At 43.9% G+C, this 22,559-nt stretch overlaps 1 protein-coding gene across 7 annotated transcripts in view; it reads right to left on the bottom strand.

Moving 5' to 3' along the window:
- LOC132385182 (rho guanine nucleotide exchange factor 12-like) overlaps nucleotides 1-15,474 on the bottom strand; it is a 136,758-nt gene extending 121,284 nt beyond the window's left edge. For 3 of the 7 annotated variants that reach the window (XM_059957044.1, XM_059957045.1, XM_059957048.1), the window contains exon 1: nucleotides 14,342-14,357. Coding sequence is in view for 4 of the 7 variants with exons in the window: in XM_059957046.1 (XP_059813029.1) it covers nucleotides 14,342-14,373 (32 nt within the window). In the remaining 3 variants the exon portion in view is untranslated. Of the gene's footprint in view, nucleotides 1-14,341 lie in introns of all 7 variants that reach the window. The other 4 variants (XM_059957046.1, XM_059957047.1, XM_059957049.1 and 1 more) reach the window with 2 other exon arrangements.
- Between the last annotated feature and the right edge of the window lie 7,085 nt (nucleotides 15,475-22,559).

Here is a 22,559-nt window from a genome sequence, read left to right as displayed (position 1 = left end):
CCTTGGTGGTGGGGGGCTAGTATCAGTGATGCTTTGGACAGTTTCAAGTACCCAATTTCAAGTATCCTTCCTTCACAGCCGTTTCTATACAATGCAGTATGTTAGGATGCTACGGTGCATCTGCAGAAGGATGCGAGTATAGATGTGCATCGTCCAGCTCTCTGCAGCTTTTTGGAAAGTAGAGTTGCTGTTGAGCTTTCCTGATTGCATAGGATGTGTTCTGGGACTGTGAGAAGTTCTGCGAGAAGTCACTCCCAAGAGTTTGAAATTGTTTGCAGTGTCCACTGATAAAGAGGGTACGAGTGGTGCAAGCTCTCTTGAAGTCATTAACTATCTCCTTTGTCTTATTGATACAAGGAAGATGTTATTTGCCTGGCACCAGGCCACAAGCTCTTATACCTCCTCTCTGCAGGTAGTCTCATTGTTGTTGGTGACCACCACAGTTATTATGTATGAAATGAAGTCCTTAATCAGAACCACCCTCTGAATGTACCCAAAACACACATACCTGAACTCCTGCTCCAAACAAGTCTGCAGTCCCTCAGAGCTGATTTACTGCCATTTAATAAGATCACAGCTGACCTATAATCAAACTACTCGTATCCCTCATCTCATTCAACACAAGGTTTCACTTTCATTAATTGGAACTCATTCACACTCAATGTCATCTCCAGTTGAAGAAGAAATTAAGGTCCCCATAAGAAATAAGCTTGAGGACACATAAACATCAGTTGTTTAGAGTGACAATTGTGACTGATATGCAATTTATAGACTAGATCATCCAGGATCTGGCTTGTCTAAATTTACCACCTGAGTATACGAGCCTGTTGTGGAAACAGAAGCAGTAAGTTGATCCTCCAGATCTGTAAAACAGAATAGGCCGCACGCTTCAAGTATGATTCCAGAGACATTTAAAAGCTACACAAAAAGATAAAAATTAATTGAAACACATTCAAATTATAGGAATTAAAATATGGAAGTCACATAGCTTCCTTTACATTTTTCTTAGTTATTGGGACGTGATCCTGAGGCAAGCAACCCTAATGTAGAGCTGAAGTGTCAATGCCAAGTGCATCCAGTCCCATGCCTCACTACAGCAGTACTCTGTCACTGGGCTCAATAGAAAATCCAAAAGCTAAGCTCAAAGTCAGATGTCCCATCATCTGCCATTCAGCTCACCACGAAGATCACTGGAGAAACATTAGTTTCAGGTAAACTCCACCCAGGCCAATATTTTGCTGCTGACTGAGCCATATCACCCCCAAGGAGACAGAACTTGGCTGTACTCAACCCAACGGTGAATTTTCATGTTATAACTCTGCTCATTTATTCTATATCATCCAATTTTGCTCATCACAGCCTATCCGCTCTTAAAAATCTCATCCATTTCTTCAGTACTGTCAAACTTCACGATTCCTTTACATTCCTATCTGGTCTCCCATTTCCAAGGATCATACACAACTTTGATACTCATTTGCAAATTCATACTAGCCAAAATCATTCATCACCCAAGCACACTGTAACCTACAACAGCTCCCAGTGGGAAAAAAAAATCACTCAATTTTAATATTCCCAAGCATTTTAAGATGTCTACTTGGCCTTGTCCCTTCTCTCAAACCTACAAAATATCTGCATTTCTCCATTCCCAGATTTATTACATCACTTTAATCAATCCACTGCTGCCAGCAATATTTTCAATTCCAAAAGACTCTTCAACTTTTCCATCTCTTCTTCCTCCTTTGGGAGAGGTTCCTAATAACCCACTTCTTTGATAAACCCTTTCTAGCTCCTGACAGACTTAACATTAAATTTTGTTTTAATAAAAACCTCGTGAATCATTTCAAGATTTATAAACAATAAAAATGGCTCTTTGAATCAAGAAAAAAAGAGGATCATCAAACTGAACTGTTAACTCTGCTTCCTATTTCAAAGCTGCTGCCTGATCTTCTGAGCACTCCCGGTATTTTCTGGTTTTATTTCAGATTTCAAGCATCTTTGTTTCCATTTAAATATAAGGTGTCAATAGCTGTATCAGGGCAGCTTATTCTGTATTTTCTGTGAGACCAAGCCAGAATTTCTGAAGTAAAGACTGAGTGTTTGTTGTGGCAGCGAAATTGCAATTTTGCATTGCCCCTACCGGTGCCCAATGAATATTGTACAGAATACCGGATGTAAAATCTCTAGAAATATATATCATGCACCAGTCTGGTATATCTCACTTTGGTAGTACTAAAATCCCCTACAGCCATAATAATAAACATACTTCAAGCCTGTTGTAATTGGTTTTCTGAAGCATGACATTCATTCAATTGTACTTGGCAAAATTCAAATTTTATCGGAAGCTATTGACACAAATATCATGTTCCCTCTTCCAGGTATCTAGGGCGAATGAGTCTGAAGCAGTCAGTGTTCCCCCCCCACCCCCCCGTATTCCAAATCAGAAAACTGCACAGATATATCAGCCTGTGTCAGGAGGAGAATATGGTTCAGAATCATTAAAACAGCAATGAAAGGGTGAATGAGCCTGTAATGAAAGACCAGCACATTTGGAACTGGTACAGTAATTACACGGCCAGCCGATCTCTCTCTCTCTCAGCCCACATACCTATTTATAGAAAACTGATGCAGGGAGAGACTGGGTCCACGCCCAGACTGGTAGTCACCAGCTCCTCACAGTAATTAACAGGCGGAGAGGTCTCATGGACTGTGCAGAATATGAAGCTGTAGCAACAGAACAATGCATGTGTTTAAACACTAAGCTGCAATGAAAAGACACATTGTCAGCATTCCATCACCTACCACTTCAAAGACAACCCAAAACCACCTCGCGATATCTCTGTACAGAGACACACCATGGACCCACAACAAATGGGTGTGTATCCTGGTTAGCAAACTTCAAACTTTCTCAAGTTCAGAGTACATGGCTATGAAAAAACCTAGATAGACCCAGGCAACCAGGGTTACAGCCATACATTATGACAAGTGAAATGTGCAGGGTGGTGGGGGGTAGAGTTAGGGCAGAGGTATAAAGGAAACAATGGGAGAGAAAGGGTGCACAGGGAGTAAGTTAATAAATAGAGAGAATGCTGGTCTGTGAGAGAAAGACAGAATGTAGGTAACAAAATGCATAGAGGATGGAGAACTTAATGGAAGGAGGAGGGGAGGTGCCCCAAAGCCACGTCTGTTAGAATGGTACAGCTATTCTGTCAGTTGATCAAGCCACAATTTCTCAATTGAAGGCTGTGGGTTCCTCAACCTCAAAATAAATCTCAGTGACTTCCCGGCCGGAAACCACTCGGGTTTCAATTCTCACCACATGCTTCAAACATCTCGAAACACAAGCTGAAAGTGTAAGCTTGAGTGTAGCAGTCTGTGAGAAGGGGGAGGTAGAGGATCAGAGCAATAAAGCCCCACCTGCCAGTGAGACCAAAGGGAAACACAGGTGGTCACAAGATTAAATGCTGCTTCAACCCCTTGCTTCAAGAAAGCAAGCAGGAGGTCAGAAGGCTCAAACAGCCTGACACCCTTCAGTCATCAAGATCAGAGGAAAGTCTGAGGTTCGATGAGATGAGAATTGGCACTTCTCCATTCAGTGCACGAGGCCCGATGAGCCTTTGATCAAAATCTTTCCACAATGAATCTCTCTCTTGCACTTGTCATTGAATGAGAGACAAAATCTTTGCACAAACTCTCCAAAAAAAAACTAAACCTGAACAGAGCAAAATATCATTTATTTTGGAGAGTTAACCAGACTTAAAATTAAAACTAAAGACTTGAATCATAAACAATCTTCATGATGGTCAGTAAACTGATCTGGAAATACAATGGCAATAAGCTGCTCCTTCCTTCACACCTTTCACTTTTATTAAAAAAAAGTAGACATTTAGCACCAATATTTAAACCAGTCCTACTCCCTCAACAGTACAAGGGTTACTCAGGGATAAAAACCAACATGTCAATAGCAAATCATGTAAATATATTTTTTAAAATTCTATCAGCCATAATTATGAAAAGAATGGGACTTCCACTCATTGTGCAATTCAAGGGCTGTCAGCCAGTGGCAACTACAGCTTTGATTACACCCTAAAACAGCAGACAGCATCACTGCTCTTGATTCAGGCCTTGTTCAGACTTGTAACCGCTTCTGTAGTTCAGACCCTGTAAATGACTTGGCTTTTACACAGCCTGCCTGAGGCTACAGGGCGTTCTGCACAACACACCCCAGTGGGTCCCAAAACACATGCATTCCACCTCACGTTGCCTCTCAAAGGTCAACAGCAATACATGTTTATGGTCCAACACAATGTCAGCATTTAACCCAGTGCTTCTGATTGTTCGACTGCAGATTCAACAAGAGCAAAAATTATCCCAGTGTGAAAAATATGGTAGGGATCTGACCAGGGATCCTGCTCTGTACAAGAAATGTGATGTTCCTCTTCCACTTGTCTAGAGGAGTAGAACAGTATAGATAGATACAGGCTTGGGGAAGGAGGTTTGGAGGGAGTGCAGGAGGGAGTATCCATAGAATCCAGACACCATTATGCCATATCAGGTCATACGTGGGCAAGGAAACCTCCCTTGGTGCTAACCCCATGTGAAACTACAGTTGGAAGAGACAATAAAGGTAGCAAAGTCAAGAATGTATTCTGGAGGGGGGGGGGGATCTTCAATGTCTCCATATAGAATGGATTGGTAACACCACCTTGTCTAAAATGGCAGAGCTTTGAGGGCACTGCTGCCAGACTGGAAATGTAACAGATACTGAGTAAACCAACAGACGGGATAAACCTACTTGGCTTCCTCCTCACCAACCCACCTGCAGCAGATGTATCTGTGATGATATTTTTAAAGGTCACGTCACACAGTCCTTATGGAGACATCTTCACACTCCATTATGTCGCATGATAGTACATTCCAGCTAAGTGGTGTAGAATTAGAACAAATGCAGAACCTCAAAACATTCATGAGGCAATTTTCACTTTCTGGAATATAATGGCCCAACAGATCTTTCCCACCATTACTATTTAGCCAAGGATCAGCCCAGGGTCCCAAGCTTAGTAAAGCATGCAAGGATCACCTCCAAGACATAGCTAACAACGCGCTGCCAAACTGATAAAGCTGCAATGAAGGACTACATACTTGTATTCTTCAGAATTTAGAACAATCATGGGTGATCTTACTGAAGCCTTCAAGACCCTGAGAAGGCATGACAACATAGATACTTAGCTGTTTCCACTGGTGAGATAGACTCAAATAAGGGAAGCAGCAACAAGGGAATTTCTTCTTGCAAATGGCACTGAATGATTATAATGGTCTATTACAAAAGGTTGAGGAGGTTGGGATATAAAGAGGTGCAAAGTAAATTTTTGAAAGGCTGGGCATTTCAGGGTTATATAGAACTAATCCAGAAGAAAAGTTTAGACATAGGCATGGTAATGTAGTGGTCAGCACAATGTTTTTCAGACCCAGGCTGAATTCCTGCCACTGCCTGCAAGGAGTTTGCACATTCAACCGTGACCATGTGGATTTCCTTCAGGTGCTCTGGTTTCCTCCCACAGTCCAAAGACCTACCGGTTGGTATGTAAGTTGTACCATGATTCAGCTAGGATTAAAGTGGGGGCTGCTGGGTGGTTTGGCTTGAAGAGCCAAAAGGGCCTATTCTATGCTATTCTGCTAAATAAACAAATAAAATCAGCATGTACAAACAAACTGGATGAACTCAGCAGGTTGGGCAGCATCCGTTGAAATGAACAGTCAACATTTCGGGCCAAGACCCTTTGTCAGGATTGAAGAAGGAGGGAACAAGAGCCCTATAAAGAAGGTGGGGGGAGGTGTGAAGGTGCCAGGTGAAAAACCAATCAGAGGAAAGATCAAGAGGTGAGGGAGGGGAAGCAGGGAGGGGTTAGGCCAGAGAGGTGAAGAAGGAATGAAAGGGGAAAGCACTATGGGTAGTAGAAGGCAGAATCATGAGAGAGGTGATAGGCAGCTAGAAGAGGAGGCAGAGTGAAAGTAGGATGGTGGAAGGGAGAGGGAGGGACTTACTGGAAGTTGGAGAATTCAATGTTCATACCAAGGGGCTGGAGGCTACCCAGACAGTATATGAGATGTTGCTCCTCCAACCCGAGTTTGGCCTCATTGTGGCAGTACAGGAGGCCATGTATGGACATATCCGAATTGGAATGTGAAGCAGAGTTGAAGTGGGTGACAACCGGGAAATCCTGTCAGTTATGGCGGACGGAGCGTAGGTGCTCGACGAAGCGGTCCCCCAATCTGCATCGGGTGTCGCCGACATAAAGGAGGCCGCACCGGGAGCACCGGATGCAATAAATTACCCCAACAGACTCACAAGTGAAGTGTTGCCTCACCTGGAAGGACTGTTTGGGGTCCTGAATGGTAGTAAGAGAGGAGGTGTAGGGACAGGTGTAGCATTTATGCTTGCAGGGATAAGTACCAGGTGGGATATCTGTGGGGAGGGACGTGTGGACCAGGCAGTCACGAAAATCAGCGAAGTTCATAGAATGTCAGGGCATGCTTGAAGGGCCTCACAACCACCTCTTGCCTCTATTTTCTTATGTTTTGTGCCTAGGCTGCTTGAATACAATAGACAGGGCTAAACAACTTCAATCAGATGATGTGATTAAAACACTGCAGTCTTGCTTCATCAAGTTGAAACTGGTGGTGAATAACTAAACAGCTAACGGGAAGAGGAAGCTCTAAGAGCATCCCTATCATCCACAACTGTGAGGCACAGAACATGATGCCAAGTGAACAATCCAAAAATCATCCTGGCTTCCACCTGAGATTGCCGTCATCACAGAAGCTAGTAACCTGCCAAACTCACTACTCAAGAAGTTTCAAAGAGAAATCCTGCAGATGCTGAAAATCCATGCTGAAGGGTCTCGGCCCAAAATGTCAACTGTACTTTTTTTTTCCATAGATGCTGCCTGGTGCGTTGAGTTCCTCCAGCATTTTGTGTGTTACTTGTTTCAGCGCTGAACTGACTCTGCAGCTGTAGCCATCCACCATCTGCACTCACCTCAGAGCCGGACTGGCTCCGTGGCTGTGAACTCACTTTCAGGGACTCTGTGTTAATGTTCCTTGTTTTGTTGTTTACATTTTTCATTGTTTGCACAATTGTTTTTTTTCCCTTACACATTAGGTGTTTGATGGTTTGGTATGTGGGGTTTGTTAATGGGTTCTACTGTGTTTCTTTGTTTTGTGGTTGCCTGCAAGATGACAAATCTCAAGTTTGTATACAGTACAGACACTTTGATAATAAATGTGCATTGGGAACAACAAATGGTTAAGAAAACTGGTCAACATAGCCAAGGCTATGAGGCCAACCAACTTCCTGACTCCAGGAGACCTGTGCACTTGGGCTAGATATACTGTCAGCCAAACTGCTCCCCGACAGTTATGCAGAAAATTGCATAGCTACGCCCTGATCGTAAAAACAAGACACACCCAAGTAAAACAAAAAAAAGATGCTGAAAATCTAAAATAAAAACAGAAATGGTGGGATTATTCAGTTTCTCTTCCCATAGATATAGCCTTACTTGCAGATTATTTTCTGTACACAGTTTTTATTCAAGACATACCAAATCTTACTAATTACCACCTATTAAGTTAACTAATAACCAAAGTGATGGAAGCTGTTATCAATCATGCCTGCAAGCAGCTTCCTCACTAACCTCTCAACAATGCTCAGTTAAGGTTTGGGGCCACAAGTCATAGGAACAGAATTAGGCCATTTGACTCATTAATGGCAGCAGTGGGAAATTCAGTCAATCATCTAAGCTCCTGGATATCAAAGCAGGAGTTCTTCAGGGCAGAATCCTCAGGCCCAGCCATCTTTCAGCTGCTTCCATGAATTTTCTTCTATCAAATGATCAGAAGTGGGGAAACTCATTTACAGTCATACAATGTTAAATTATCTTTGCAATGGCAAATGAAACAGCTTAGGCCTGCATGCAATAAGATCCAAAGAACATTCCAGCAAGAACTGATTAGAGGTAAATAACATTCACAATACAAACACCAAATAATAGTGTTTCCTTTCTAACAATATGGTGAGAGAACTTCACCAGATGGACCACAAGATAGCTCACCATCACTTTTTCCAAGGGCAATTAGGCTGGAGCAATTAACATTGGTTTGTCAGTGACACCAAGATTCACTAAAAGAATAGTAGGTCTGATTTTGTTGCTTTTGAATGCATTGATTCTAGACAAGGATCCACATATGCTAATACATGGTTCAAATAACTTGAACAAGTAACTTGAACATATCCTGTTCTTTCCTCCTAATCAGGTTCATTTTTACACAGATTTAAAATGAACCCAATATGAAAAGATCTGGATTTGGCTGTCATTACACTTGCCCTCATTCTTCAGTAAGGGTTTGACTTGCGTTATTTAAATTAGAAATTCAACGTGCTATGGAAATGTACTGTGCAATTACAGGGAGAGAGAGAGCGAGAAATCAATCACAGAATGCCTTCTGAACAAACCACATTGCGGAATCCTGAAGATCACTAAAGAGTCTGAACCAGAGAGTTCAAGTTTGGATCTCAGAGGAGCAGGCTGTTCAGCCCTTCAAGCCAGTTCTGCTACACTCAGATAAGAGATGCAGTCTCTAAAAGCCTTCAACTGAAGTATTATTTGCACAAGATAGTTCTAAACTTCCATAACAAATAAATGTTTATTTTCCACTCCTGAGGTGGTTTTAATTTTTTAAGACCCATCTTGAACTGTCCAACCAATGGAATAGGTATATTTTAATTTCTCCCATCTATCCCATTGTACTTGACCACTCAGCTTCATCAAACTCACAATAAAATAATTATTGGACTTTAAAATTTCATGAGTTATAGCTTCAATATGTATAAAGGTATCTTGTAATCTAGCCATTGGTGACAAGTTATTACTGGTAAAATTTAAACTGCATTGCCTCCTTGGTTATTGTTACCCTCCTACAGAATGAGTTCCTTAACAGTCCGCATAACCAGTTGTTTGTCTGAGTCTTTGTATAGCTAAAGCAAAACTTTTAACAACTTGCGTACCTTAATATAAACTAAGAATTCCAGTAGTCTTTGATTATTTTATATACTTATCTTCTCAAAGTTTCTAGCTTTCTTCATTTAAAAATTACCCCATTCTTCCCTAGTCAATACTGAGCAACCTAATCTTTGTCTCCATTAAAATTTATTTTCTGCAGTACTGCAAACACTTAAATCTATTAATGTCTCTTTTGTAACTTGATGCTTCCCTCTGCACTGCTGACAATACCACTCATCTTTGTCCCATCAGCAAACATGGCTTTCCATGTTTATAACATCCAAATAATATATACAATAAGAACAATTTTGGCCCAACATATATTCAACAACCTAGCAGACCACTAGTCACATCCTGCCAATTTTTTCCCTTTACCCCCCCCCCATTCTGTACACTCTGCTGCTCAGTTTCTAAATATGTTGATTAACTGCCTTCAATTCCTTGCACTTGAGCTGATTTCAACAGTTTCCTAAAGTTGTGGTAAATAAAGCTTTTTGGAAATCAGTAGATGATCATCCGTCCATCATTTTACTCCCATATTCTTAAGAGTATAAGACATAAGAACAGAATTAGGTCTCTCAGTTCATCGAGTCTGCTCCACTATTCCATCATGGCTGATTTATTATCCCTCAATCCCATTCTCCTGCCTTCTTCCCTTAACCTTTGACACCTTCACTAATCAAGAACCTATTAACCTCTGCATTAAATATATCCAATGACTTGGCATTCACAGCCAATGAATTCAACAGATTCACTACCCTCTGGCTAAAGAGATTCTTCCTCATTTCTGTTCTAAAGGGATGGCCTTGTATTTTGAAGCTGTGTCCTCTGGTCCATGACTCTCCCACTATAGGAAATATCCCATGTCCACTATACTTAGAACTTTCAATATCTGATCGGTTTCAGTGAGATTCGCTGAACTCCAGTGGGTATAGGTCCAAAACCATCAAACTTTTCATTAACCCTTTCATTCCCAGGATTATTTTCCTCAATCTCCTTTGGAATCTATCCAAGGCCAGCACATGCCATCTTAGATAGCCTCTGACAACCAAGTTCAGCTCCTGACCTTCACGTGTGGTTTAGCCACTAAGCCTGGCTGACAGAAGAAGGGGCAAAGGTGTGTTATTGATGCCTTAAAATCTGTTGTTTTGAGCAGATTCTGCTTGTCAGCAATGGTTGGCAGCTCATCTAGGAGAAGGAAAACTCTGATCTCAAACACCCACTGCCTTACGGCTATAACCATTCATGGGGAAGGCTTCAGAAGTAAACCCCGGGGAAAAAGCCAGGGCTGGAATCGCTAAGGCAGTCCCACATTGAGTTCAATGCCTACTGGCAACTCTTGCCATGTCATTGACATCAAGCTATCACTCACTGCATGTTCCGTTGGATCCATCAGCTGCGTGGAGAAGATCAGCCTGCTGCATGGGCAACAGCTTGCTCTCCATATTCTACTGCCCTGGCTTGTGTATCACGGAGACAGCTAGGATGCAACATCCATGCTCAACCCCAACTAATAGAGAGCCTGATGGCCTAATGATCACTGCATCTTAAGGGTTACTTTACCTTAAGCTCCAGTTTGAACCAACCGGAAATGGCCTGAATCTGCTTAAATCCAATGAAACCAGTGTGAACCAGCCGAAAACTTTATACTTGAAGCTTGCAAAAATGCATTTTCAGAGCCTACAAGCTTATTAAAGCTGATATGCTCAAACTTTTGTGACAGATTTAAAGGATATGGAGCTTTTAGTACTACAACATCAGACAACCCATGTACTTAAATGGCAAGTCTTTCGGCCAGACCCCAATAAAAGGGTTGAATGCCAAAATGACTGTTTTAAGTTACATCACACTGAGGGAATAGCTTAGACAATAAAGGATAAGAAAATAAATTGTAGAAATAGGAGTAGGCGATTTAGGCCTTTGAGGCTGTGCCATCATTCAAAAGAAATGTCAAATGTCATGATCCTAAAATCCAACATTTCAACATTTATCTTCTCCAGACCTGAAAAATTGTACACGATTTAATAAGATCGATTCTTGTTTTGTCTATCACAGCCCCAGCTGCCTCTAGCTTTCCCCAAAAGACAACTCCTCTATCACCAAATCATCCGAACGATCCTTTTCCAAAGAAATAAGGAGCAATTATTTTAGTTATTCTCGGCTGAGGGAACAGGATGCAATGTAACCTTGTCTGGAGCATGCAATGATTGAAGCATCTATACATACATGCGCCTTGTCAGTCATGATCACATTTGGTGCTAATGGCAGTCTCACTTCAGATTAAGTTCTCAGTTTACAGCCCTTTACTATTTACACATTGTAGGGCCGGTATTAACATTGGAGGAATAGAGAGCAGAAACAGATCCTTCAGCCCAACTCATATGTGACAATGAAGGTTCCTTCTGAGCTGGTTCCTTTTCCCTACGTTTGACTGACATCCCTCTAAATCAGGGGTTCCTTACCTAGGGTCCATGGGCCCCTCGGTTAGTGGCAGGGGTCCATGGCATAAAAAAGGCTGGGAATCGCTGCTTTAAATGATTGCTGATAGAGTCAAAAAGATGATTCATCATTTTTTCTCCCAACAACAGACGTATATAAACAGCTACAAAGAACTATCAATATAACATTAAATAACCACAAATCCATTCAATCAGCTACATTCATCGAGATCCTCACTATTCCAATCAGTATTCCCTCATTAACATTCATTTCTATGACTGGGCACTCTCCATAGCAGGGTCTTGACACTCAATGCCAGCAACATCACCACACAGGAATGATTTATATTTTTCTCAAGGATACAGCCAAAGTTAGGAACTAGGGTTTGGGAGTCTATTTGAAGCTGTACAAAATAAGTATCTTAAAGATGGGTGTTACAGAATAGAGTTAGAAAATACGTTGAAAGCACTTCATCATTTTAGACCCAATAAAATTCACACAGCTCCATTATGAAGACCCAAGATACTTAGAATCAGAATTGTACATCACAGAAACAGGTCTTTTGCCCCATTTTTTCCCAAAATGCCTACTGATACTGATCCACACCCCCCCCCCAAAAAAAATTAGGCTTGTATTCTACTTTGCCTTTCTTAGCCAAATATCTGTCCAAACATGTATTATCTACCACCACCTCTGACATCTCATTCTAGGTGTTCATCAACCTATGTGGAAAAAGCTTATCCCTCTCCTCTCACCTTAAACCGGTGTCCTCTAGTTCTATTCTCTCCTGCTCTAGAATAAAGATTTGGACTATTTGTTAAACCTATTTTTATTCAGAGGTTTCTGCATTCCAGTGAGAATAAACCTATCCAACTTGTCCTTATAACTAGTCATCCATTTCAGGCAACATTCTGACAAATTTCTTTTGCACTCTATTACTACCACATCCTTCCTGCAGTGTGCAACCAGAACTGTACACAATACAGAGTACATTAGTAACATCTGGTTGCAAAGGATCATATTACATTTAAATAGCATCCTTCATCTAATGAAGCTTCTCAAGAAAGACTTCTTAGGCACTTTATACAAACGGCACTCTCAATCTCTGCAAATCATACTTAATAAGCAGCAACTCATTGGCTCAATTTTACCATTCTCAACTCTGAATTAGGAGACATACAATTATAATTGACAACAAGTACCACAGGACATGCTAAAGTGCAATACCTCCAACTAAATACATACAAAGCCTAGTCTCTGCTGTAACATGATAAATACAGCGGTTTATTCCATGAACATTATGGCCAGCAAATAGCAATGTTTGCTTAAGGGCTAAATACTGATAAAAATAGTTGGAAGAGATTTTGTGTGTTCTTCCAAACAGTACCACGGGAAGAGACATAGGATCTCAATTTAACGTTACATGTGAGATAGCACTTCCAATAGCACAGAACTATCCGATACTGCACTGGGCAAATCACTCCAATCTGTTGGTTTAAATGTGATTTGAGCCAACAGATCTTCAAAAGTGCACTGCCATTGACACTGAGAGGTATCCTATACTGTAAGTGTAGAATAAAGGACAACACAGTGAATCAGATGTATTATTTGGACGAGATTTTAAAAAATAATATTCCTGTTGCTTGTTCAGGTGGTTGCAAAAGATTCAATGGGAAGTAGGAGTTGGGCAGTGAACTGCTTTAATCAACATTACCAAAAACCGATTAACTGGTCAATCACTTTATTGCTGTGAAAAATATTGCAGTGTACAAAAAGCCAAATAAAAACTGCCCCTCACTGCAGCTGGGTGACTGGGAACCATTTGGAAGCAGTTCTGAAGTGGGGTATGTACAATAACAAAACGCCTGTCTTTCTATTCCATCATTCGTCCATCATGCCCCGTGTCATAGGACACATGCGATCATGGCCTTTCCATGCCCATGAATGTTCTTGGCAAATTTTTCTACAGAAGTGGTTTGCCATTGGCAGTGTCTTTACAAGATGGGTGACCCCAGCCATGACCAATACCTGCTCATACGATCATCTCATACAACCTACTCTCATGGCTTCACGTGACCATGATCGGGGGTGGGAGGAGGTTGCTAAGCAGGTGCTACACCTTGCCTAAGGGTGATCTGCAGGCTATTAAGGGGAATGAGACCTAACACTCCTTTGGTAGAGACACATCTCCACCCTGCCACCCATCAGATATGTAAAGTTGGCACAATACTGAATAATGACCATTGTTGCACACTCTGAAGGCTCTGTCTGTAATGACTGAGTAGTTCATAACAATCTAAAAGAGAATTGTTCAAGTGGGAGAGTGCAACCAAAAAGACATCTTTGCAAATGGGGAAACTGAACTTTGAAGAGGTCAGAGTAAATAGCAGCAATTCTACTCTGCACATCTATGACAATTCCACATCCTCTGGCTTCCAGTGACCCTGCCAGTCAGAATATTTCATGATTCTGAAACTTCTGTCAAATTCCCTTTAATCTTGTCTCCACCAGCAACAAACTCCTGCTTTTTCCATCTCTCCATCAAACTCCAGCTACCTCTGGTACTATTCTGTAAATATATTCTGAATCCTTGTGAAATACAACCAGAGCTTATTCACAGCCCTACAGAGCACGACAATATATTTAACATCCAGCCAGATATTATTCTGTGCAGGTATGCCACAGGTGTTCACACTGTAAACTGTACATTCAAGCCCCATCCTTTCTTCATTTCCTCCCTTTCCCCATCAGTACATTTTCCACTAATCCCCACACCCATGCGTTTTTCGTTGCGTCCGTTATTGTTCATACTAAGGGTTTTTTTTAAAACCCTTTTGCTTTCTTACCTCTCACTCAGCCCGGACGGTGTAACGCTCATTTGGCTCCTCTCACTGATTCCTGTTCTTACAATTTATCCAATTCTCATTTTTTCTTGCGCAAAACCTGATCGACAACCAATACTTCAAGGAGAAAATGCAAAATTTCTCGATGCAGACTTCCTAGACAAGTTTGCCTGACGCGGTCTCAGGTCAACTACGTGGGTCAGGAATACCTCAGACCAGCTATCAGGGTTCACAGTCAAGTGCAGGACTAAATCCCATTCTAGAAACCGAGCCCAGTCTCAACCCGGAAAACACTTCCCGTTATTGCCGCTCCTGCTGTATTGACACTTTATCAGTTCAATTTCATATTCCAGCCTGATACTTATCGATTAGGTTTTATCCGCTGTGGTATCGATCAGTTATTCAATCTCATTATCCAGTGCAATATTGATCAGGCTTTGATGCTTATCGGTTGTCTTATTTTCCAGCGCTGCATCTATCAGATATAGATTTAGTTTCATCATCCAGTACGAAATCAATCTTCAGTACAGATTTCAATCCAATGTCGGGACTGAAGTCGATGTGGAATCAATCCTGTCTCGAACCTCTATCGATGGAGTGTGGAGGTTACATCCAGCCCGCAGAGAGTTTGTGGGGGCAGGCTTCGGCTCCAGGGCCCGGGCTCTGGTCGCCCCGGGACTTTCGCACTGGACACTCGTTCTGGACTCTGGGCCCTAGCCGCCTGGCTCAGTTGCCTTAGGCCCGGTGCGCCGGCCAGGCCTGCGCCGATCGGGCCGGGCGTGTGGTGGATGTGGGTGCCGGCCTTTAGCTCGCCCCACTCCTGCCTCACTCTCCCGGCTCCATCCCGAGCCCGGCGCTCGTTTCACTCCCGGATCCAATCCGGTGCGGAGAGAGGAGAGGGGCTACTTCGTGTTGTAGTTGATCCTCAGGGCTACGCTGGATGCGATCAGGCCGGAGAATGAGATGGGGAAGAAGGAGCGACCCGGATAGCTTCGAGGGCGGCTTAACTTCTCTGCCGCTCCGGATCGGCTCCCAGTTCCGCTCCGGTTGTTACTTTGTTACTTCGCTCGAACCGCTTCACCTCCGGCCGCTCCGTCCGCCGCCGCTGCGCCTACTACGCCCGAACCTTTGCCGCTCCCTCCGCGCAAAGTAATCCCGGGACAGGCACAGGCGTCAAAGCTCCCCATTTGCTCCTGACATACAGCCCCTCCGTGAGCAACCTGGTTCAAACCAAAGACTCCAGCAACTGCTGCACTTCAATGAGGATGGAAGAGGTAGGCTGTATGCATTCTGCTGGAAGAGTATCCACAAAACAACCGGAGATCAATCCCCTTAAAGACCTATTGTCAGTTCATAGTGGAGGGCTGGACAGCAATACAGACATTGGGGTCAGCACAAAAAGTCATGCTTCCAATTCCTTCTTGCAGTGGATCTGGATGAATGCTAACTGAAAGCAAAAGATAGACAGATAGATAATTTATTGATCCCAAAGGAAATTACAGTGTCACAGTAGGATTACAAGTGCACAGATATTAGAAGAGAAGTGGGAAAGAATAAAAAATAAGTTACCTCAAGCAGTCTGACAGGAGGGGGTCATCACTTCCCTGGCTATAAGTTGACTCATTATACAGCCCAATGGCCAAGGGTAAGAATGACCTCACAGAGCACTTGATGGAGCAGCACAATTGTATTAGTCTATCACGTAAAGTGTTCCTCTGTTCAGTCAAGGTGGAATGCAGAGGGTGAGAAGCAGGGATCTTCTCGGTTATCACACAGAATTTTGGTGGCATATAATTTATTTTGCCCACATTTATAATGGGAATTGCTGGTGTTAGTTGGTAACTCCCACAAAGGTATTTCAAGCTCCTGAGATGAGGCTGTGGTTGGTCATTCCAGCCTGCAAGGTTGATATACAAATTGCTTTAACACATAACAATTTCTAAGTACGTATCTCCTTATAGATATCATTCAAAAAATTACTACACAAAAAATAACCACTGAATTCTGCATTACATTATCCCTGCAGTCTCACTTCTCCATCTGAAGACAAATCATTGATTTAGTACTGCAGCTTTAACCCTTAAATGTTTCCTTCTACATCAACAATTCTATTTATAAGTATGACATAAAATAATAAGGATGTTTATATTGGACAGAAGCCATGGCTGGAAAGAAAACGTCAAAAAATGCTATTGCCAGGCCCCTACTGAGATCAGTGTTTTCTGCCTCATATAGAAAGCACTAATAGAAAGTGACATAAAGTAAGTAAGTTATGATAAATTCAAAGACTTGTACAGAGGCCAATGGATCCATTTCCTTCTTAAATCCTTGAATATATGCCACCACTCAAGTCTATGATGTTTTCCAGCAGCATCATTTGTAAATCTCACCAAGCAGGCTTCCATCTCCACTATTAGATAACCATTATCAAGGTCACAGCTGAACCTCACTATGGTAAACTGTCCGTCCTCATCTCACTCAGCCCACTAGAACATCACTATGGTAACCAGTCCCTCCTCTTCTCACTCAATGCATGTGAACCTCACTATGGTAATCTGTTCCTCCTCATCTCATTCAGCCACCTGAACCTCACTGTGGTAACATATCCCTCCTCGTCTCACTCAGAACAAAGCTGAAGCTCACTATGGGAAACTGTCCATCTGGCCCATCAAGTCTGCTCTGCCATTCAGTCATGGCTGATCCTTTTTTCTATCTCCTCCTCAACCCCAGTTACCAGCCTTCTCCCCGTAACCTTTGATGCCATGTCCAATCAAGAACCTATCAAAGTGTGCCTTAAGTACACCCAATGACCTGGTCTCCACACCTGCATGGGGCAAACAATTCCACAAACTCACCATCTACTCTGTCTAGGCCTTTCAACATTTGAAAGGTTTCAATGAGATCCCCCCCCCCCCCATCCTTCTGAATTCCAGTGAGTAGGGACCCAGAGCCATGATAACCCTTTCATTCCTGGAATCATCCTTGTAAACCTACTTGGACCCTCTCCAATGTCAGCACATCTTTTCTAAGATAAGGGGCCAAAAACTGGTCACAATACTCAAAGTGAGGCCTAACCAGTGCCTTATAAAGCTCCAGCATCACATCCTTGCTCTTGTATTCCAGACCACTTGAAATGAATGCGAACATGGCATTTGCCTTCCTCACCACTGACTCGGCCTGCAAGTTAAACTTCAGGGTGTTTTACATAAGGACTTCCAAGACCCTTTACATCTCAGATTCCTGAATTTTCACCCTGTTCAGAAAACAGTCTGCATATTTATTTTTACTACTACAGTGCATAACCGTGCATTTTCCAACATTATATTTCATTTGCCACTTTCTTGCCCATTCTTCTAATCTGTCTAAGTCCTTCTGCATCCTACCTGTTTCCTCAACACTACCGGCCCCTCCACCAATCTTCGTATCATCTGCAAACTTGGCAAAAAGAAGCCATCTATTCTATCATCTAGATCATTTATATACAGCATAAAAAGATGTGGTAACAACACCGACTCCTGTGGAACACCACTGGTCACTGGAAGCAAACCAGACAAGGATCCTTTTATTCCCACTCACTGCCTCCTACCAGTCATCCTCGTCGCATTCAGCCCACCTGAATTTCACTAAGGAAACCTGTCTCCTCACCTCATTCAGCCTACCTGAACCTCACTATGGTAACTTGTCTCTCCTCACCTCATTCAGCCTACCTGAACCTCACTATGGTAACTTGTCTCTCCTCACCTCATTCAGCCCACCTGAACCTCACTATGGTAACTTGTCTCTCCTCACCTCATTCAGCCCACCTGAATCTCACTATGGAAACCTGTCTCTCCTCACCTCATTCAGCCCACCTGAACCTCACTATGGTAACTTGTCTCTCCATCCTCACCTCATTCAGCCCACCTGAATCTCACTATGGAAGCCTGTCTCTCCTCACCTCATTCAGCCCACCTGAACCTCACTATGGTAACTTGTCTCTCCTCACCTCATTCAGCCCACCTGAACCTCACTATGGTAACTTGTCTCTCCTCACCTCATTCAGCCCACCTGAATCTCACTATGGAAACCTGTCTCTCCTCACCTCATTCAGCCCACCTGAACCTCACTATGGTAACTTGTCTCTCCTCACCTCATTCAGCCCACCTGAATCTCACTATGGTAACTTGTCTCTCCTCACCTCATTCAGCACACCTGAACCTCACTATGGTAACTTGTCTCTCCTCACCTCATTCAACCCACCTGAATCTCACTATGGTAACTTGTCTCTCCTCACCTCATTCAGCCCACCTGAACCTCACTATGGTAACTTGACTCTCCATCCTCACCTCATTCAGCCCACCTGAACCTCACTATGGAAACCTGTCTCTCCTCACCTCATTCAGCCCACCTGAACCTCACTATGGTAACTTGTCTCTCCTCACCTCATTCAGCCCACCTGAATCTCACTATGGAAACCTGTCTCTCCTCACCTCATTCAGCCCACCTGAATCTCACTATGGTAACTTGTCTCTCCTCACCTCATTCAGCCTACCTGAACCTCACTATGGTAACCTGTCTCTCCTCACCTCATTCAGCCCACCTGAACCTCACTATGGTAACTTGTCTCATCCTCACCTCATTCAGCCCACCTGAACCTCACTATGGTAACTTGTCTCTCCTCACCTCATTCAGCCCACCTGAACCTCGCTATGGTAACTTGTCTCTCCTCACCTCATTCAGCCCACCTGAACCTCGCTATGGAAACCTGTCTCTCCTCACCTCATTCAGCCCACCTGAACCTCACTATGGAAACCTGTCTCTCCTCACCTCATTCAGCCCACCTGAACCTCACTATGGTAACTTGTCTCTCCTCACCTCATTCAGCCCACCTGAATCTCACTATGGAAACCTGTCTCTCCTCACCTCATTCAGCCTACCTGAACCTCACTATGGTAACTTGTCTCTCCTCACCTCATTCAGCCCACCTGAATCTCACTATGGTAACTTGTCTCTCCATCCTCACCTCATTCAGCCCACCTGAATCTCACTATGGTAACTTGTCTCTCCTCACCTCATTCAGCCCACCTGAACCTCACTATGGTAACTTGTCTCTCCTCACCTCATTCAGCCCACCTGAACCTCACTATGGTAACTTGTCTCTCCTCACCTCATTCAGCCCACCTGAACCTCACTATGGAAACCTGTCTCTCCTCACCTCATTCAGCCCACCTGAACCTCACTATGGTAACTTGTCTCTCCATCCTCACCTCATTCAGCCCACCTGAATCTCACTATGGAAACCTGTCTCTCCTCACCTCATTCAGCCCACCTGAACCTCACTATGGTAACTTGTCTCTCCATCCTCACCTCATTCAGCCCACCTGAATCTCACTATGGAAACCTGTCTCTCCTCACCTCATTCAGCCCACCTGAACCTCACTATGGTAACTTGTCTCTCCTCACCTCATTCAGCCCACCTGAACCTCACTATGGAAACCTGTCTCTCCTCACCTCATTCAGCCCACCTGAACCTCACTACGGAAACCTGTCTCTCCTCACCTCATTCAGCCCACCTGAACCTCACTATGGTAACTTGTCTCTCCTCACCTCATTCAGCCCACCTGAACCTCACTACGGAAACCTGTCTCTCCTCACCTCATTCAGCCCACCTGAACCTCACTATGGTAACTTGTCTCTCCTCACCTCATTTAGCCCACCTGAATCTCACTACGGAAACCTGTCTCTCCTCACCTCATTCAGCCCACCTGAAAACTTGTCTCTCCATCCTCACCTCATTCAGCCCACCTGAACCTCACTATGGAAACCTGTCTCTCCTCACCTCATTCAGCCCACCTGAACCTCACTATGGTAACTTGTCTCTCCTCACCTCATTCAGCCCACCTGAACCTCACTATGGTAACTTGTCTCTCCATCCTCACCTCATTCAGCCCATCTGAATCTCACTATGGTAACTTGTCTCTCCTCACCTCATTCAGCCCACCTGAACCTCACTATGGTAACTTGTCTCTCCATCCTCACCTCATTCAGCCCAACAGAATCTCACTATGCAAACCTGTCTCTCCTCACCTCATTCAGCCCACCTGAACCTCACTATGGTAACTTGTCTCTCCTCACCTCATTCAGCCCACCTGAATCTCACTATGGTAACTTGTCTCTCCATCCTCACCTCATTCAGCCCACCTGAATCTCACTACGGAAACCTGTCTCTCCTCACCTCATTCAGCCCACCTGAACCTCACAATGGTAACTTGTCTCTCCTCACCTCATTCAGCCCACCTGAATCTCACTATGGAAACCTGTCTCTCCTCACCTCATTCAGCCCACCTGAACCTCACTATGGTAACTTGTCTCTCCATCCTCACCTCATTCAGCCCACCTGAATCTCACTATGGAAACCTGTCTCTCCTCACCTCATTCAGCCCACCTGAACCTCACTATGGTAACTTGTCTCTCCTCACCTCATTCAGCCCACCTGAACCTCACTATGGTAACTTGTCTCTCCTCACCTCATTCAGCCCACCTGAATCTCACTATGGAAACCTGTCTCTCCTCACCTCATTCAGCCCACCTGAACCTCACTATGGTAACTTGTCTCTCCATCCTCACCTCATTCAGCCCACCTGAACCTCACTATGGTAACTTGTCTCTCCTCACCTCATTCAGCCCACCTGAATCTCACTATGGAAACCTGTCTCTCCTCACCTCATTCAGCCCACCTGAACCTCACTATGGTAACTTGTCTCTCCTCACCTCATTCAGCCCACCTGAACCTCACTATGGTAACTTGTCTCTCCTCACCTCATTCAGCCCACCTGAACCTCACTATGGTAACTTGTCTCTCCTCACCTCATTTAGCCCACCTGAATCTCACTACGGAAACCTGTCTCTCCTCACCTCATTCAGCCCACCTGAACCTCACTATGGTAACTTGTCTCTCCATCCTCACCTCATTCAGCCCACCTGAACCTCACTATGGAAACCTGTCTCTCCTCACCTCATTCAGCCCACCTGAACCTCACTATGGAAACCTGTCTCTCCTCACCTCATTCAGCCCACCTGAACCTCACTATGGTAACTTGTCTCTCCTCACCTCATTCAGCCCACCTGAACCTCACTATGGTAACCTGTCTCTCCTCACCTCATTCAGCCCACCTGAACCTCACTATGGAAACCTGTCTCTCACCTCATTCAGCCCAACTGAACCTCACTATAGTAACTTGTCTCTCCATCCTCACCCCATTCAGCCCACCTGAACCTCACTATGGAAACCTGTCTCTCCTCACCTCATTCAGCCCACCTGAACCTCACTATTGTAACTTGTCTCACCTCACCTCATTCAGCCCACCTGAACCTCACTATGGTAACTTGTCTCTCCATCCTCACCTCATTCAGCCCACCTGAATCTCACTATGGTAACTTGTCTCTCCATCCTCACCTCATTCAGCCCACCTGAACCTCACTATGGTAACTTGTCTCTACATCCTCACCTCATTCAGCCCACCTGAACCTCACTATGGTAACTTGTCTCTCCTCACCTCATTCAGCCCACCTGAATCTCACTATGGAAACCTGTCTCTCCTCACCTCATTCAGCCCACCTGAACCTCACTATGGTAACTTGTCTCTCCTCACCTCATTCAGCCCACCTGAACCTCACTATGGTAACTTGTCTCTCCTCACCTCATTCAGCCCACCTGAACCTCACTATGGTAACTTGTCTCTCCTCACCTCATTTAGCCCACCTGAATCTCACTACGGAAACCTGTCTCTCCTCACCTCATTCAGCCCACCTGAACCTCACTATGGTAACTTGTCTCTCCATCCTCACCTCATTCAGCCCACCTGAACCTCACTATGGAAACCTGTCTCTCCTCACCTCATTCAGCCCACCTGAACCTCACTATGGAAACCTGTCTCTCCTCACCTCATTCAGCCCACCTGAACCTCACTATGGTAACTTGTCTCTCCTCACCTCATTCAGCCCACCTGAACCTCACTATGGTAACCTGTCTCTCCTCACCTCATTCAGCCCACCTGAACCTCACTATGGAAACCTGTCTCTCCTCACCTCATTCAGCCCACCTGAACCTCACTATTGTAACTTGTCTCACCTCACCTCATTCAGCCCACCTGAACCTCACTATGGTAACTTGTCTCTCCATCCTCACCTCATTCAGCCCACCTGAATCTCATTATGGTAACTTGTCTCTCCTCACCTCATT

The sequence above is a fragment of the Hypanus sabinus genome, chromosome X2, assembly GCF_030144855.1.
Source record: "Hypanus sabinus isolate sHypSab1 chromosome X2, sHypSab1.hap1, whole genome shotgun sequence".
Lineage (NCBI taxonomy): Eukaryota > Metazoa > Chordata > Chondrichthyes > Myliobatiformes > Dasyatidae > Hypanus > Hypanus sabinus.
The sequence above is the reverse complement of the archived record's forward strand: the minus strand, read 5'-3'. Positions and strand labels throughout refer to the sequence as shown.